Raw genomic sequence first — 17,099 nt, forward strand, 5'->3', positions numbered from 1 at the left:
CACAGAACAGCTTTTTGTGTTGCAATGGTTGCTGTGGAAACCATGCAGCAATTTACTCAATTGTTTTTAGTCCATTTACACAGTGAGGTTTGTAAATGCATTGTTGGAAGAATCAGTTGAGTAAATTCTTGAAATGTTCATTTAATAAAAATGGCAGAAGTTCCCTCTAGTGAGGGTAGAATGGTAAACTAATAAAGTGAAGTAGTATTATGAGTAATTACAAAAATAGTACTGAGACCCCCTCGCCCATTAGTGCTAGACTTTTTAAACATGAATTAAAAAAAAAAAAAATACCGCTGGGGTGACTTTCGGATTTTGTTTCTAATACCTCTGAGCAGATTTTCTCAAGGTCTTGGTGGTGATGTACTTCTTTCCCCTCGACTAGTATTAGCTGTAACTATGGTGACAGAACTGATTTGAGCACTTCCTCTGCATTAGAGGAAATATTTTGATAGAGGGGACTATATGCAGACACAGTAGTTAGACAGTTGCCTTCAAGGACAGTGAATGAGCAGATTCTGAAAGCAAAGCCATATATATAAATACAAATAGAAAAAAAAATTAGGTTTGCCAAAGGCTTTTTTTTCTTTGCAAATTAGCAACCCCACTATTTAATACCACTTGCAGAATTTGCTAATTATATGCAGACTGGATAAATGTTATCAGTATACAGTAGAACCTCAGAGTTAGGAACACCAGAGTTACGAACTGACGAGTCAACCACATACCTCATTTGGAACCGGAAGTATGCAATCTGGCAGCAAGAGACCAAAAAAAAAAAAGCAAATACAGTACCGTGTTAAACATAAACTACTAAGAAAAGGGAAAGTTTGGGGGGGGGGGAAGATTTGATGAGGTAAGAAAACTGTTTCTGTGTTTGTTTGATTTAAATTAAGATGATTAAAAGCAGCATTTTTCTTTTGCATAGTAAAGTTTCAAAGCTGTATTAATTCAGTGTTCAGCTGTAAACTTTTGAAAGAACAACCATAACATTTTGTTCAGAGTTACAAACATTTCAGGGTTACGAACAACCTCCATTCCCCAGGTGTTTGTAACTCTGAGGTTCTACTGTAATTAATAATTCTTGAAAGATTAAGAAAAGATGAAAGATTGCATTCAAGAATGGGTTTGTTTGTTTTTTGCTTAAATCCTCTTACATGTTGACACACCTGTCAAATAGGATAGTCTTGAAGCTTTATATACTAACTTTTGATTTATTATATGGGTAGGGTGACCATATAGCCCGTTTTGGCCAGGATAGTCCCTTTTTTAAGCTCTGTCCCAGCTGTCCTGACTTTTTTGGAAAAAGAGGGCATGTGTCGCATTTGCTCTTGCCAACTCATCAACTGGTTTGAGTGACCAGTGACAGTCGGGGGGGGGGGGGTGGAGGGACGCTCAGGCGAGCAGCTGGGGTCAGCCCCATGTTGAGGGCCTCAGGCGAGCAGCTGGGACCAGCCCCGCATAGAGGGGGCCTCGGGCCAGCCCTGCGTGGTGTCCCGTTTTCCCTTTGGGAAATATAGTCACCCTATGGGAGTGGTAGCCCACTATAACGAAGGTGGAGATTAACTTGCTGTTTAACAGCCAATTTCTCAGTGTTCTAAAATCCACAGGCTTACTGGTGGTGTCTTGAAAATTGCTTTGAGTCATGGAGGTCTGGGATAGGATTAAGGATTCAAATTTGGGAGTCATTCAGGCAAGGGATTTCTTAGCTACAGACCCCTTAAAATTGTCATCAAAACGTTATCATTCGTGTAATTATTTTAGCACACACCTGCAGTTCAGACTATGGCTCTGATTTGCCCCATACCAATATCACCCTCTAAGTTTTTATCATGAATCCACTGCCTCTTTGGGGAAGCAATATTTTAAAAGTTATTTAGGATAAAAATGAATCTCCGGTGTGACTTGAGCCAAACTGATGCACCAGAGAAAGTCATTTGTACATGCTCAGTTTGACTGGAACTTTGTTGTAAGCCAGGGTGTTTGCAGACAGCCTGACCTCAGAGTAACTGGGTGACTCGAGGTAATATGGTGAGGTCATTGAACTCAAGCAGTGCCCAGGTACTGTGAGTATGAGTCCTGCTCTCCACAGCTTGCTGAGAATGTGTGTTGTGGACATTACTCCCTGCTGACATTCTAAAGGGGCTTCTTTTGGAAGTTTTGCCCTGAGATTAAGCTGCTGATTTAAGAGCTGATAGTTCAAGTGCTCTAAACCCCACATGCATACGCCAGATTGTTTTGAAAAGTGCTGTGCCTCATTGGTGTCTCGGGCAGAGTTTTGTGATGCTAGTTTGGGGTCATTTGGTTCACGTGTTCCTTAGATCAGAGGTTCTCAAACTGTGGGTTGGGACCCCAAAGTGGGTCGTGACCCTTTTCTAATGAGGTCACCAGGGCTGGGCTTAGACTTGCTGAGGCCTGGGGCTGAAGCCTGGGGCTGAAGCCTGAGCCCCACCATGCAGGGCCGATGACTGAGGGCCCATGCCTGGGGCTGAAGCCCTTGGGCTTTGTTCCCCACCCCCACCCGGGGTGATGGGGCTCGGGCGGGCTCAGGCTTCGGTCCCCCCTCCTGGGGTCATGTAGTAATTTTGCTGTCAAAAGAGGGTTGTGGTGCAAGGAAGTTTGAGAACCACTGCCTTAGATAAAGCTGCCCACCAATATGGACTGTTTCTAATGTTCAAATTGCTCTAAATCCTACATGCATAGGGAGATTGTCTTGAAAATTATGTCCCAGTGGGGTCTGAGTTAGAGTTTTTGGTGGAAATTTGGAGTCATTTGGTTAAAGGGATCCTAAGATACAGCCCCACTAAAATGAGCTGCTCATGACATTTTCAGATTTTAGATATTTTCCTAGCTCTGCCCCAAAAAATTTGTAACACTCTGACGCTTATGAAACGTATAGCATGGACTGCCCTTGTGATCAGCTATTGAGTGGTACCAACAACTGGTTTAGAAATATTACAAAAGCTATTGCACTCTGAAAGCTTTTGCACCTCTACTTACAGACAACTGACATCTGAGCTTTCATTTCTTCAGAAACTCCTTGGTGATGGACACTCATTGAGTAATGTACTTACATAATAGCTTAAAGGAACAAGTGCTGTCCTTTCTACACAAGGGCTATGAGTTTGAAGCTTCTCCTTTTGGAGTTTTACATTCTGTGCATATTAGTTCTCTCAGCATGGCTTTTCCTCATTATCTGGGGCCACAGTGGGGCTCCTTGCGAAAGTGTGAGTGGGGTGCGCACTTTTGAAAAAAGTTCAGGACTCCACAAATGCAGCTCAGTGGCATCTACTCATCTTCCCCAGTCCTGCCGACGGACAGTTTGATGGGCAGTACTGTGTCGGCCTGGATGCTGGTGTAGACCCGTGATAGTATGGAAAGGGCAAGTTGCCATGTTGAAAATGGTACTAGGGAGGCCAGTGCAAGAGACCCAGACAGGAGAAATTGGTTCTCTTGGAATAGGCTCGCTGAACTCCTGTGGGGTGTTATCACGCATGATGGACCAGGTCTGCATGCTAACATTTAATGTATGGTCCAGTATTTTGAAGTTATAATATGGTAAAGTATCTGGTCTTTTCCAGCTCTTCCACCTCCCACCAGAAAACCTCACTGTGAAGGGTCCTTCCTCAAGAAACCGTACTTTCTGGATTACAGTGGATTTCTTGGTTTCTTTGCCTCCCACATCTTAAACTCTTCCGTTCCTGAAGTTTACAAGGTTCACACAGGGAGCTCTTCAAAGACAGCAAGGGAATTAGGCACCTGGCTGCCATTGACTTTCATTGAGAGGTCGTGTCTAACTCTCCTTGCTGCCTTTGAAAACCTCTTCTCTAGACACAGTGGTGGGCACCAGTATAAATTTAAGATAGCTAGAATGCCAGAAATGTCCCCTTACATTCCACTAGGAAAAATATGTTAAAAGTGGGGTTTACTGTTTTAAAAACTGAAGATTGCTTCCCAGACCTGCCATTCCCTCTCATGCACAGGCTTGTGCTCCATGCCTATGCTGAAGAGTGATCTCTGGGATGAGCGTGTGGTGTACAGATATGATTCTAAATGTTATGGTTTGAGCAATGGTGTAGCTAGTTCCTGGCTTTTGGAACAGTTGCAGTTGTCTCATAGCTCAATGATCCAGGACAGCCATTTTCAATTCACTCTTCATTATGAGCCAGTGTAGACTATGATAACCATGCAAACTAGAACTTCTTGGCCAGAGTTTGATGCCTCTGTCTGCATTATTTTATCTCAAGCATCAATGCAATTATTTGAGACAGACTGCCAAGTCCTAGGGTAAGAGCCTCATCCCCACTCCAGCCCTCTTACACCAGGTAAAAGGGCTGGAGCGGCATACAGGAGGTCCTACAACCCTGGTTCCAGCAGGGGGAGAATTCCCTTAATGTTGACATTGTGGAGGACAGCTGTAAGGCTGCTCTCTGAGGACTCCCATAAGCCCTAACGGAGGGGACAGGTCTGAGGGAAGAACGAAGAAGCAGCATGTTAGGGGTGGAGCAGGAGTGCTGCATAGATTTCGGGAAGCAATGTAGCCCAGTAAGGCTGTCGTAATTTACAAAGGCCCTTAGGCCTGTCTGTTATGCCAAGAACTGATCCAACCCCTGGATGGAGCAGCCCAGGATAAAGAGGGTGCATAGGTGGCTCAAAGTCACCATAGCCTCCCCTCCTCCTAGGCTGCATGTTCTGTGCTGAGTTTCTTAAATGTGCAGCAGAGAATCTCACCCCAGTGTATTTCTAAATTTTGGGTCTTTTAAGGCCTTTTGGGTAAGTTTTTAAAAGGAATTGGCTTGCACCTTCACTGTTTTCCAGTTCCATTTTAGAGATTTTCCTACATTTTCTATATTCAGTCTCTGGTTAATCTGCAACTCCATCCAAGCAGGATTGGGACTCTAATTTCATGTTATTGTTTGTATATAGTATGTAAAAAAGGCTTGAGGAGCAGAAGTAACATGGGATGCTGAACCAAGTCCAGTGAGGTGAGGAGGAGAGAAAGCAAACTAGAAAGCCAGTGTGGGTCTCTTGTGTAGGTTAATGAAAAAGAATAGAGTGAAAGAAAGAGTGGGCTGATACACTGTAGTTAGGGGAGGAATTAAGAAACATTTAATTACACCAAGGTCTGTAAGGTTAGATCTGGTATGGCCGGTGTTGACCATTCAAGATGGATTTGACAGAAATAGAGAGACTGGACAGTTAGCACAACTACCAGGAACCAGAGAGGTGAGGTTGCAAACTGTGGCCTCAATTCTGCAGATTTATGTGCATAACTTTGAGTTCAGTAGCATTGCTCATGTGGTTAAAGGTTAAGCATCTGCATCAGTTTCTCAAGATCAGGGCCTTAGGGGGGGGAAATTCAAGGGTTATCTTAAGGCACTCAAGACCATAAAGCAGATTGCCAGACAGCAAGAAGGATCACTAGTCTGATGAAATTTGGAGTGCAAGCTGGCAGGTTGGTATGGGAGTTGATAAGGGAAAAGCCTCTTTGGAGGGTTAGTGAGAGATTTGCTCTAGGAAGCTGGAGAATGATTTTCTTCTGGAAAGTGTCTGAAATAGATGTAATCTGGAAGCATTCAACTTTCAGAATAAGAGACTTCTTTCTCTTATGTTCTGGACATCTTTGCTGGAGTCCTTAGAATCACAGACTCAAGAGGTAGTGAATATATTATTGGTATGAGACATGAAAATGCCATTTTTATTCATGTGATGCCAAGAAAACAGTTTTTAAAAAAAATATGTATAGTGTGTGGGAGAATGCCATTCATCTCTTCCATAGTCCCTTTTTCATTAGTTTGACTCAATAAAACTTTATGAAGACGCCCTATCAGCTATGATATCTGTTGTCTCCTGGAGAGCTTCACAAGCATTCAAGGATTCGGAGCCAGCTGTGGCTTGCCCTAACATGGTTAATCAAGATCAGCCTCTTGTGGTACAGGACCCTGCATAAGTCAGAATTTGGTGCCCCCTCACATCAGTAGGAGTTTGGGGGAGAGACAACCCCCCCCCAATCTTAATTAGCTGTGGGGTGGTAGCTATTAAAATCTACAGATAGTGGAGTGGGATGGGGCGGAGTATTAGACAAAGGCTAATACACCTCTACCCCGCTATAACGTGACCCGATATAACATGGGTTCGCGTATAGCGCGGTAGCAGCGGGGCTCCGGCGGCGCTTTAAAGGGTCTGGGGCTCCGGCTGCTGTGGGGAGCCCCAGGCCCTTTAAATCACCGCTGGAGCCCTGCTGCCCCTACCCCAGGGCTGTGGCAGCGGGGCTCGCCGGCGCTTTAAAGGGTCCGGGGCTCCGGCTGCTGCGGGGAACCCAGGGCCTTTTAAATCACCGCCGGAGCCCTGCCGCCCCTACCCCGATATAACGGGGTTTCAGCTATAACGTGGTAGGGATTTTTGGCTCCCCACGACTGCGTTATAGTGGGGTAGAGGTGTATGAACAATGAAGGGGAGAAGAGCCCTACCCATGAGGTCCAGGGGAGATGCTGGTGAGAGTTCCAGCCCCCACTCCAACCTACAGGTGATGGGCATGAGGATGCCGCCATCCTTGATCTCTGAAAGTGGGATGGGGCTGCATCTTTGTCAGTCCCTGGCTAGGAGACGTTTGATAAGTTTGTTGCCTCCCCAGCCTTTTATGGAAAGCTCCTAACGCCTTCCCACCTGGCTGATAGTTGGCCCAGCCCATCAAGATCAGTTGGGTATGCGTTTGAGGGGTAGGTAGCTAATCCCTCACTGGTGAGGTAGAGCCCAATTCCCTTTAAAAATCCAGCTTGTGGCACTCTCTTTCCTCCAGCTCCCTGTGTTTTGTAAATTGAACAGTGGTGCTTTTTGGGAAAGCTGTAAACTGGAGCAGAAGCACTAGAGTTGTCTCTACAGACTCTAGAAGGCTGCACTTCACTCGTTCACATCAGAAGTCTTCCTTTTTTTGAGCTGTGAATGTAATTTTTTGTATTGAAAATCATATTCTGCAGAAATTGCTGGCTTATTACTTTCCCATGCTCCGTATTCAACAAGGAAAAAGTGTTCTATTTGCCACTGGTAACTGTAGAAGTTAATTTTCTGATTCTTGTTAGCTGAACATTGAGTTTCATATTGACATGAGGTTTTGAAAAATCCACTTGGCAATGTGCATAGGAAACTACCTCTGGCAATAAGGCAGGACCTCTGAGGTCATGCTTGAAGAAGACTAATGTTTTGACATACTAGCTCCTTCCACTTAAATTGTCAGTATCCATTTGATATTCTGGCAAACAGTCTGTCACTTAGAGTTGCAAACTGAGCTTGGGAACTCCAGACTTAGAATGAACAAGTTCATTCTTGCCTTCCATTTTAAGATTTTAAATATATACTCTTGTAACAATCCATGTACTGGACTAGTCTATTTTTAAAAAGTATTGTTACCTTTTTAAATGCATGCATCATTTTTGGAGTATACTTTCTGGATCATGCATACTAAGCATAGGGATATGATGCTATGCACTGCTTGGGAAGCTCATGCACAATCGCAGACATGTTCAGTCCTTAAAGGTGCAGCATTATACAACTTCCACTTTCTGACATCTGTGCATTAATTGCATCCTACGTGCATGCATTTTGGAGAAGTGGCAGACAGCTCAGGTTCATACAAATAATGATAATACAATGCCTGGTTAAGTAGTACTGTTTGGGTGGCTACATTTAATAAAAACCTTTAGAAAAATATCAAGAGGATTCACAATATTACTGCTGAGACATTTCGGGGTCTGAAATTGTGGAAATAAAATGTAAGTTTAGATGTTTGTTAGAATTTAGAACAAAAAAGTTAAAGATAAGTGAGTCAGAGCGGGGAGCTCTAGCCTGGAACTTAGGAGACCCAGGTTCAATTTTCTACTCCATTACAGACTTCCTGTGTGACTTCAGAGGGATGTTGTGAAGATTGTTAAAGATTATGTGGTGTTCAGATATTACAGTGATGAGGCCAAATAAGAACTGAGAGTAGATTGTATTTTAAGGTCTGCTTGAAAGGTTTGTGGAATGGTGCTCCTGCATATGTTCTGTAAATCTTTCTTTAATGAGAATTAACTGTGAACTATTGGGAAACCCTTTCCCTTTGGCTCAGTGATGAGGGAGGGAGCAGTATTGCTATGATGAAAGTTCACTCCACTGGTTTTTCCCCTGTCCACTGCTAAAGAGACAGTCTCCTTAAAAGGTAGTCAGTTGCAAAATATGTTATCTGTAGTAGCTGCCCTGGGTGCCCCTTACAATATTTATAGTGCTAGTCAGATTTTCCTATTTAAAAAAAAAATGTTTTCATATCCCCCTGTTGCGGTGTTGAAATGCCTACAGAAACAACACGACAAACTGACTTAACTGCCTTTACAAGGGTAACCATGTAGCTGACTCTGTGCTACGTTGTCAAATGCACAAGTATTCATGTTAGAACAATGGTGAAAAATATTTTTCTGTAATCGTTCAGCTATAGTAATTTTAGGTGTTGCTGGTAAAATAGAAGGCAGACATTTTACAGACAAAAATGTGATTAAATTGGTGAGATTGACCCTTTTAAAACACTGATTGGGGGAAATTTTGATAATCTATTAGCCTGAATATTGCTTGGTTTTCATTGTGGCATTTTCACTTATAAATATGTCTAGGAGTTGGGGAAGAAATATTATTTATTACGTTGTGGCTGTACACACACTGGGTATATACTACAGCAGTTTGAATTGAAATATTATTCTTATTGTGAGAAGGGAGAGGCAGTTTAAAGATTTTATCTGACACAATCTTGAGTTGCCCACTGCGTGATTTTTTTAAAATTAACTTAATTTAAACAAAAGTGTTTGGAAGCCATTAAATATGATAGATGCCAGTTCAAAAATTTGTCCAGTTGTTCCATGTACTGGAGTGGCAATAACCTGTAACTACCATAACTGTACAATGGTAAGAGTGTAACACTCTGCTTTCTGCAGAGAAGAGTAAGAATAACCCAAATTATTGTGAAATATAAAAACACATGGGTGAGTCTAGCTGTCAGACTTTGAGACTTTGGAATTTATCACAGTTCACATCTATGACTTTTTCCAGTACCGGACACTTGAGACTTAAGAGTATCCTGTGAGACATCTTGTAAGCTGTCTTTCCTTTTTCCTCCCATACAGGAAATAAAGAAGGACATGAAGAAAGAAAGTATTGCCAACAAACCACCAGAGAAGCCTATAGATGAAGTTTCCAATGGAAGCCCTTTACTGTTTTCTGAGACCATTAGAACCACCAGAAAAGGTACAGTATATCAAAGTATAGACTTTGGTTAAACTGATGTGCTTTGTTCACAAAAAATTAAAAGAATGGAATGTAAGCTTTCATTGTTTTTAGTGTTAAAGCACAGCACGTATACAGTTGTGAAAGGCTACCAATAATGTTGGGAAGATAACAAAAAACTTTCCTTGACTGGCATACAGATGTATTCAGTATGTCAATTTCCATTTTCATTTACATTTACAAAAGCACAGCTTCTTTCCTTCTAAAGAGATCTTGTCTAGATTTATTTTAATTAAGAAAAGCTACATGGGTGGATTACTGAAGCTTATCAAACTGACAGCTAGAAGCATATATAGTGCTCCTGTGCAATGCTGTTAGCAAACTTCAGTCCTGAATGTATCTTCTCCGCCCCCCTTTCCCAGACAGAAGTTGCTTTGTGACAGTGTGATTTTTTTTTTTTTAAAGGATACTAAAAATGATGCTAGGAGATGGGTAGAGTAACAGAGATCTCTTTTTTCTCTCTCCCCCCACTCCAGCATCCCAGAAGCTTTGGTGGAAAGAGAAGAAATAGAAAGTTGGTTTCTCTCTTCCAGTAGCTAGAAGGATATAGCTTCAAATTAATGAAACACTGCCTAAACCAAATCTGATATGAAAGATGTAGCTTTCAAATGGCGTGAAGGATAGCATCCTCCTCCTCCTCCCAACATCTGGGGATGGCAGCAGGGCTTCTTAACAGGGTGGTGGTGTCCCACTTTTATATCCAACTCTGTATAGCAGAAGGCTGGTGAATTTTTCAAACGTTGCCTCCTTCCCACAGCTATCCCCTCTGCTTCTGGACAGACAGGGTCCTTGCCGACTATGCAGCAGTTCTTTCTCTCAGCTCTTCTAACTCATGCTCTCACTCTGTTTCACTTCAAAGTTGAGGGTGTAGAGGAGGAACTGGGTGGAGACAGCTCAGATGTAGCTAAGAGAATGTTGCTGCCACTGCCAATCTCCTCTTTCTCTGGGCAGCAGATTACCAAGAGAATCTTGTTAGAGGGAGGGAGGCTAAGCAGACAGTTGCTGCAACATGCAAATGTGAAGAAGAGCTCACTAAGAGATACACGGGGACGGATGTGTATCTTGCATCTGAAGAAGTGAGGTTCTTACCCACGAAAGCTTATGCTCCCAATACTTCTGTTAGTCTTAAAGGTGCCACAGGACCCTCTGTTGCTTTAAATAATCAGTTAGTCTAACTCAGTGGTTCTCAACCAGGGGTATGCATATCCCTGTGGGTACGCAGAGGTCTTCTGGGGGGTACATCAACTCATCTAGATACTTGCCTAGTTTTACAACAGACTACATAAAAAGCACTAGCGCAGTCAGTACAAATTAAAATTTCATACAATGACTTATTTATACTGCTCTATATATTATACAGTGAAATGTAAGTACAATATTTGTATTCCAATTGATTTATTTTATAATTATATGGTAGTAATGAGAAAGTAAGCAGTTTTTCAGTAATAGGGTGCTGTGACACTTTTGTATTTTTACGTTTGTTTTTCTAAGCAAGTAGTTTTTAAGTGAAGTGAAACTTGGGGGTATGCAAGACAAATCAGACTCCTGAATGGGGTACAGTAGTCTGGAAACGTTGAGAGCCACTGGTCTAACTCCTTCAGATTGCAGTCGTGATCTAGGAATGCTTCAGGTCTGCCAAATGCCTCCCAATAATAGCCTGCCCATATTACTAATTGTCTTTAGCTGCTTAAAGGGGGTAGCCATTTTGTTACAGGATTGTTTGTTGGAAATCACCTCCAGCGATTTGTTTGGCTCACAACTGAATAGAACAAGAAGAATGAGAGGGCCTGGTTGCAGGGGCTGCAGTCCTGATTTTTTTTCTTTTCATTTTGCTTTTCCGACTGAATATTCTTGATAGCTTTAATATGTTTCCTTCTGGCTAACATAGATAGCCCACAGAGACACTGTACTAGAACTGATTGGTTTGATGGAAGTAATTTAGGGAAACATGTTGTGTGTAACTTTAAGTATATCCTTTAGGGGTGAATTAGTAATTCTAGGGATTTCCTTTTCTGCACTACTTAGGGAGTATGATCTAGGGCTTGGTGCTCCTAAATAAGGAGTAATAGGATCTGTTCTCAAGTCAGCTACAGAAATGCTATGTGACTTTGTTCAAATTACTGAAAAATTTGGGCCTAAGAGTTTGAAAATGATTAGTGATTTTGGGTGCCCAATTCTAAACACTGTAATGTGCATTGATTTCCAACAGGGCTGAGTGCCTTCAACGCACTTTAATTTGCCTCAAGTTGGACATCAAAAATCACTTTTGAAAATTTAGGCCTCTGTGCCTCAGTTTTCACATCTGCAAAATAGGAGTCGTACCTGCCAAATAAAGGTGTTGAAGCATCATTATCATATACTGCAAGTAAATACATTTCTTCACCTAAATTACAAGTAATACTGTAACTTTTTTTTATTTATTTAAAAAAATACAAAACTACTTTATTTTTTTAAGTTCTCTTGAAAGGATCAGAATTTAAATATTGGCCTAATGCACAGAACTGCTTTAATCTTTTAGATAAAAGTTCTGTGATGGAGTCCAAAATTTTCTGCACCTCCGCAGATGATGAATAACATCAAGAATGATGAATAACGTCTAAAGCCATGTAGGGAAAGAATGATAAGATCCGAGGGAGAGATTCTGTGTTTTCCCTTTGAGAGGCTCAGTACAGAACTCTAAGCTCAGTGACTGGGGGACGGGGAACGGGGCTAAGGGGGCTTTGTCAGCTCTGTGCCTTCCCAGACCTGGGCTGCTCTGAGGGCTGTAGCATCCCCTGGTGTAACATAGACAGTTTTGTGCCCCTGTCTATGTTGTGGCATATATTAAGGGCCACAGCACTGCCTGGCATATATTAAGAGCCCTGAGCTATATTAAAAGCTACAGCACTGCCTGGAACCACTGCAGCCAGAGGCAGTGGGTTTTTTGGGGGGAGAACGCAGGGTCATGTGTTCCCCTCCTAGATTTCTGCCTTCCATTTAGCAACAGCTTTGGCTCGGGCCAGCGGTCTGGCATTGCTGGCTCGAGTCACCTGGGGTCACTGTCCCCCGCCAAATGTTTCTCCACGTCGTTTGAAAACCTCTGCTCTCGATCTAGAGGTGACGCATGGGGCAGTTACGTGCCCCCACCCCCGAACCTTTAAATTGTGATCCCCCTCCCCAATTATCAACAGTTACACGTTGCCTCTGCAGCTGTATGTGCTGCAGGCATGGCCCTGGCATACATGCTACCCTAGAGCTTGAGAAGGCTCAAACTCGAATAACCTTAAGACTGCCTTCTGCAGAGTGTGCGCCAGGTAAATCCTCTCCTGCCTGGATATGGAGCTTTTAGGACCCCTTTATGCTGCTTCAGCCCTTTTATCTGGCATAAAGGTCTAGCCCAGGGGTCGGCAACCTTTCAGAAGCGGTGTGCCGAGTCTTCATTTATTTACTCTAATTTAAGGTTTCGCATACCGGTAATACATTTTAACGTTTTTAGACGGTCTCTTTCTCTAAGTCTATAATATATCACTAAACTATTGTTGTATGTAAAGTAAATAATGTTTTTAAAATGCTTAAGAAGCTTCATTTAAAATTAAATTAAAATGCAGAGCCCTCCGGACCGGTGGCCAGGACCCGGGCAGTGTGATGCCACTGAAAATCAGCTGGCGTGCCGCCTTCGTCACACGTGCCATAGGTTTCCTACCCCGGTCTAGATTGAGAGTGAGAATTTTACTCCAAATGTCTGACTGCCACAATATCTTAACAGATTTAAAAGTAGCCATACTTCAACAAAAAAACTTCAAAAACAGACTTCAAAGAGAAACTGCAGAGCTACAATTCGTTTGCAAATTTAACACCATTAATTTGGGCCTGAATAGGTACTGGGAGTGGCTGGCTCACCACATCCACCCTGATTGAATTGGCCCTGTTAACACTGGTTCTCCACTTGTAAGGTAACTCCCTTCTCTTCATGTGTCCAGTGCTGAGCTAGCACCGGTTCGCGCGAACCGCTTGTTAAATTTAGAAGCCGGTTTAGAACCGGTTGTTAAAGGGGTGGGCAATTGGGAGAGGGAGGTTTTTCTGTCGTTACACCAGCCCGCGGGACCGTCCTGTCGGGCCCGCCTGAGCTCCCAGCTGGGGAGGCTCCCTCGGCCCCTCCCCCGCCTTCCCCCCTCTCGCAGAGCCTTAGCGTGCCATGCCGCCGGCGCCAGCGCTCTGGACTACTCCTTGAGCCGGTAAGGGGTGGGGCTGCGAGCTCCAGCGGGCTGCGCGGCATCGATACACGCTGCCTTGAGCAGCATGGTAAGGGGGCCGGGCCGGGGTTGGGAGGAGGGGTTGGATAAGGGGCAGGAAGCGGTTGGAGGGGGCGGAGGTTCTGGGGGGGCGGTCAGGGGACGGGGAACGGGGGGGGGGTTGGGTAGGCGTGGGAGTTCTGGGGGTCTGTCGGGGTGGTGGTGGATGGGGTCAGGGCACTTAGGGGACAGGGAACGGGGCGAGTTGGGTAGGGGGTGGGGTCCTGGGGGGGCAGTTAGGGGGTGGGGTTTTGGGAGGGAGTGGTCAGGGGACAAAGAGCGGGGGGGGGGTTGATGGGTTGCGGGTTCTGAGGGGGGCAGTTGAGGGCAGGACATGGGTGGGGGTCAGATGTGGGGGGGGACAGGCTGTTTTGGGAGGCACAGCCTTCCCTACCTGGCCCCCGATACAATTTTGTAACCCCGATGTGCAGGGCCAGGTTTAGGAAGTGCAGGGCCTGATTCGAACAGTTTCGACGGGGCCCCAGCAGGGATGACTTAAAAAAAAACACGTGGGGCTTGTACTCACCAGGCGGCACTCCAAGTCTTCGGCGGCACTTCAGTGGCGGGTCCTTCACTTGCTCTGGGTCTTCACCGCCGAAGATGCAGAGCGAGTGAAGGGCCCGCTGCCGAAGACCTGGTACGGATCCGGTTCTTAAGATTTTGGCAGCTCATCACTGCATGTGCCAGTATCTTTATGCCTGCATCTGTAACTTTCACTCCATGCATCTGAAGAAGTGGGTTTTTTACCCATGAAAACTTATGTCCAAATAAATCTGTTAGTCTTTAACGTGCCACCGGACTCCTTGTTTTTTTTTAAACTAGCATTCGTGTTTCTGCCAATTAAGATTTATTTTTTTCAGTTACATTCCCATCACATTAAAATTTACTTCAAAAAGCCCACTGGTGCACTTGTTTTTAAGAATGTATGTTATTTTTTTTAAATGGGTGCTTTGCTGTAGCATTACATAGCTAATGACATGAAATGAGCTATTTTGGCTGTATGTGAGATGCATTGTTCTTTTGGTGTTCATTGTGTGGTTTGACTTGAATATGGTGGAGGAAGCAACAGAGGGTCCTGTGACACCATCAGCTTGCGTCTGATGAAGTGGGCATTCACCCACGAAAGCTTATGCTCCAATACTTCTGTTAGTCTTAAAGGTGCCACAGGACCCTCTGTTGCTTTTTATAGATTCAGACTAACAAGGCTACCCCTCTGATACATGGTGGAGGAAGTTATTTAGATTTGTCCTAATAGATCAGAAGGAAATTGAGATCAGTGTCTGTGAGCTTTATTCCTCAAAGGAATGACATTTAGAAGTCGAAATGGGAATAAACATAAGAGGAAGTGACATGTGGACTAGCATTTTAAGAACACAAGACAATGAAATGTAGAATTGCATTGTAGATAATGCTTTTGTTCCTTTGTGTCGTCAATCTCTTGATGCTCCTAGGTAGCATAACATAAAATTCTACTTGAAAGTATGCTGTATTACCTAGTTCTCATATAGTTGTATGTTTTGATCAAGGGAGAACTTGATTGCATTTTGAATCTGCTTTTTGAATGTTTTTACTACGAACACACACACACAAAATCCAAACTATTCTAAACAAAACGTAATAATTAACTTCAAATCATGGAAGGATGACTGTTTGGAAGCAGTGTCCAATACAGTTGTTATAATGCCACATATTTTGAGCTGTTGTATGATCTGTCACCATTTCCACTAAAACACCTTATTTTCAGAAACTGATATAGGCTTTAAAAACATTCTTCCAGCTGAAGTATGACATACATGGCATGAGCCTGTCAGTGCCTTTATTATGATTATTTTTCTTACACAACTCAAAACATTTTGATTCCTCTGGTTAAAACCTATTGAAGACACAAAGAATAAAAAGTTAAATTAATGGTGTTTGGTGGGGGCGTTTTCACTCCTGTAACTTATTTTTGATATTATATAAACTAGCTGATTGTCAATAATGTGTAAGCTAGATAATTCTGGGGAGGATAGAACTACTGGGTATATAGACTCTCATTGTTCTGATTCTGGTAATTCATAAGCACAGTGACTTGAGTAAGAGTGACCCCAAATATTTATTCCTCTTGTGCACTGACATGAGGCCCTATTGGTTCCTTGTATTACTTTAATTTTTCATTGTTTGTTTTATCAATCATCTTTCAAAAAATTCATTCCTCCTGTGACACACTTCTGTGTATGCCCTTTCATTGGCACGATAGATACCCAGGGCCTGGAAAGATGTGTAGTTTTTGCCAAATTGTACAGTTATGAGTGAAGACCCTTTTTAAAGACCCTGTTCCATGTATCTTATGGAAATCTCATTGCTTTCTACTAGTACTATAATGTTATGGTAATGATACTGTAGTGAAGATTTAGATAGGGCTTCCATTAAACCTCTCTCTGCAGTGCCTTCTGGTTTTTGTTGAACATTTTTTGCTTGTTGCATTGGGTGTGATGGTGTCCATGCAAGAGTCTCGAAGGCACTAATTTATTTAGCTTCACAGCGCACCGATAGGGTAGCTAAGTGTGATAAAGGAATGACACACAGAATAATGGTAAGTATTTTTTATTTCCTGGCTCCAGACACTTGACATAGGTCAGGGTTCCAAAAGATGATTATACGCTGTCATATCACAGGGGTGGTTATTCACGGACACCAGTGGCAACTTTATTTTTTACGTGAAACGGAGAGATTAAGTGACTTGACCACGGTCTGCTGAAAGTCTGTCAAAGTCAGCAATAGGACCCAAATCTCTTGATTTCATGTCCCTTGCTTTAACTACTTTATTATCTTTTTCTCTTTAAAAAAAATCCATTAAAATGTTGTAGAGTTTGTGCAGACCAGGGCAGGTTCATTTAAAGCTGTTAACTTTTGAGGAAGCAACTTCAAATTCGTGTAGCACTTATAATGGAAACTTAAGAGGAACTTGGCAGCTATTTTTCAGAAGAGAAAGTGGCTCTCTCAGGAGAAGCAGAAAAAGTAAAGGGACGACATAAACTTTGTCTAGTCAGTTTTAAAAAAATAGTTTATTAATTGCCCCTGAATTGCCCTGAAAATTTGAGTAGTTCTACAGTTACATTTTCATACACTTGTAAATGAATTTTCTCCAATTTGATTATATGAAAAACCCACAGAAACAGAAATGGAAAAAAACCTGACTGTGTAGAGGAAATAGTGAAACTGACTATACAAAGTGTTGTCAAATGCACAAAGGAAGCAAAACAGGGGGGGAAACCCCCCCCCCCCGAGAACTGTTACTGCATTTTTGTCTAATTTCTGTGTTATGATCTTTAGTAGGTAAACAATTTTCAGACAAGTTTATTTTTTAAACTTTACTGTGTTCTTCAGGGAAAATAAACTACAGGATTATTAAATCAAGAAAAAGAGAGATGGATATCATGTATTATAGATAAGGCTAAGATTTTGTCACGATTATTTTTAGTAAAAGTCACAGACAGGTCGGGGCAACAAACAAAAATTAATGGAGCCTGTGACTTTTAC

At 42.8% G+C, this 17,099-nt stretch overlaps 1 protein-coding gene across 1 annotated transcript in view; it reads left to right on the forward strand.

Moving 5' to 3' along the window:
- Positions 1-17,099, forward strand: part of SH3KBP1 (SH3 domain containing kinase binding protein 1) — a 368,936-nt gene that overhangs the window by 118,373 nt on the left and 233,464 nt on the right. Inside the window, exon 3 of the mRNA XM_065400133.1 lies at positions 9,147-9,267. Within this exon, the coding sequence (XP_065256205.1) occupies positions 9,147-9,267 (121 nt within the window). The remainder of the gene's footprint in view (positions 1-9,146; positions 9,268-17,099) is intronic.

This window comes from Emys orbicularis, chromosome 1 (genome assembly GCF_028017835.1).
Source record: "Emys orbicularis isolate rEmyOrb1 chromosome 1, rEmyOrb1.hap1, whole genome shotgun sequence".
NCBI lineage: Eukaryota > Metazoa > Chordata > Testudines > Emydidae > Emys > Emys orbicularis.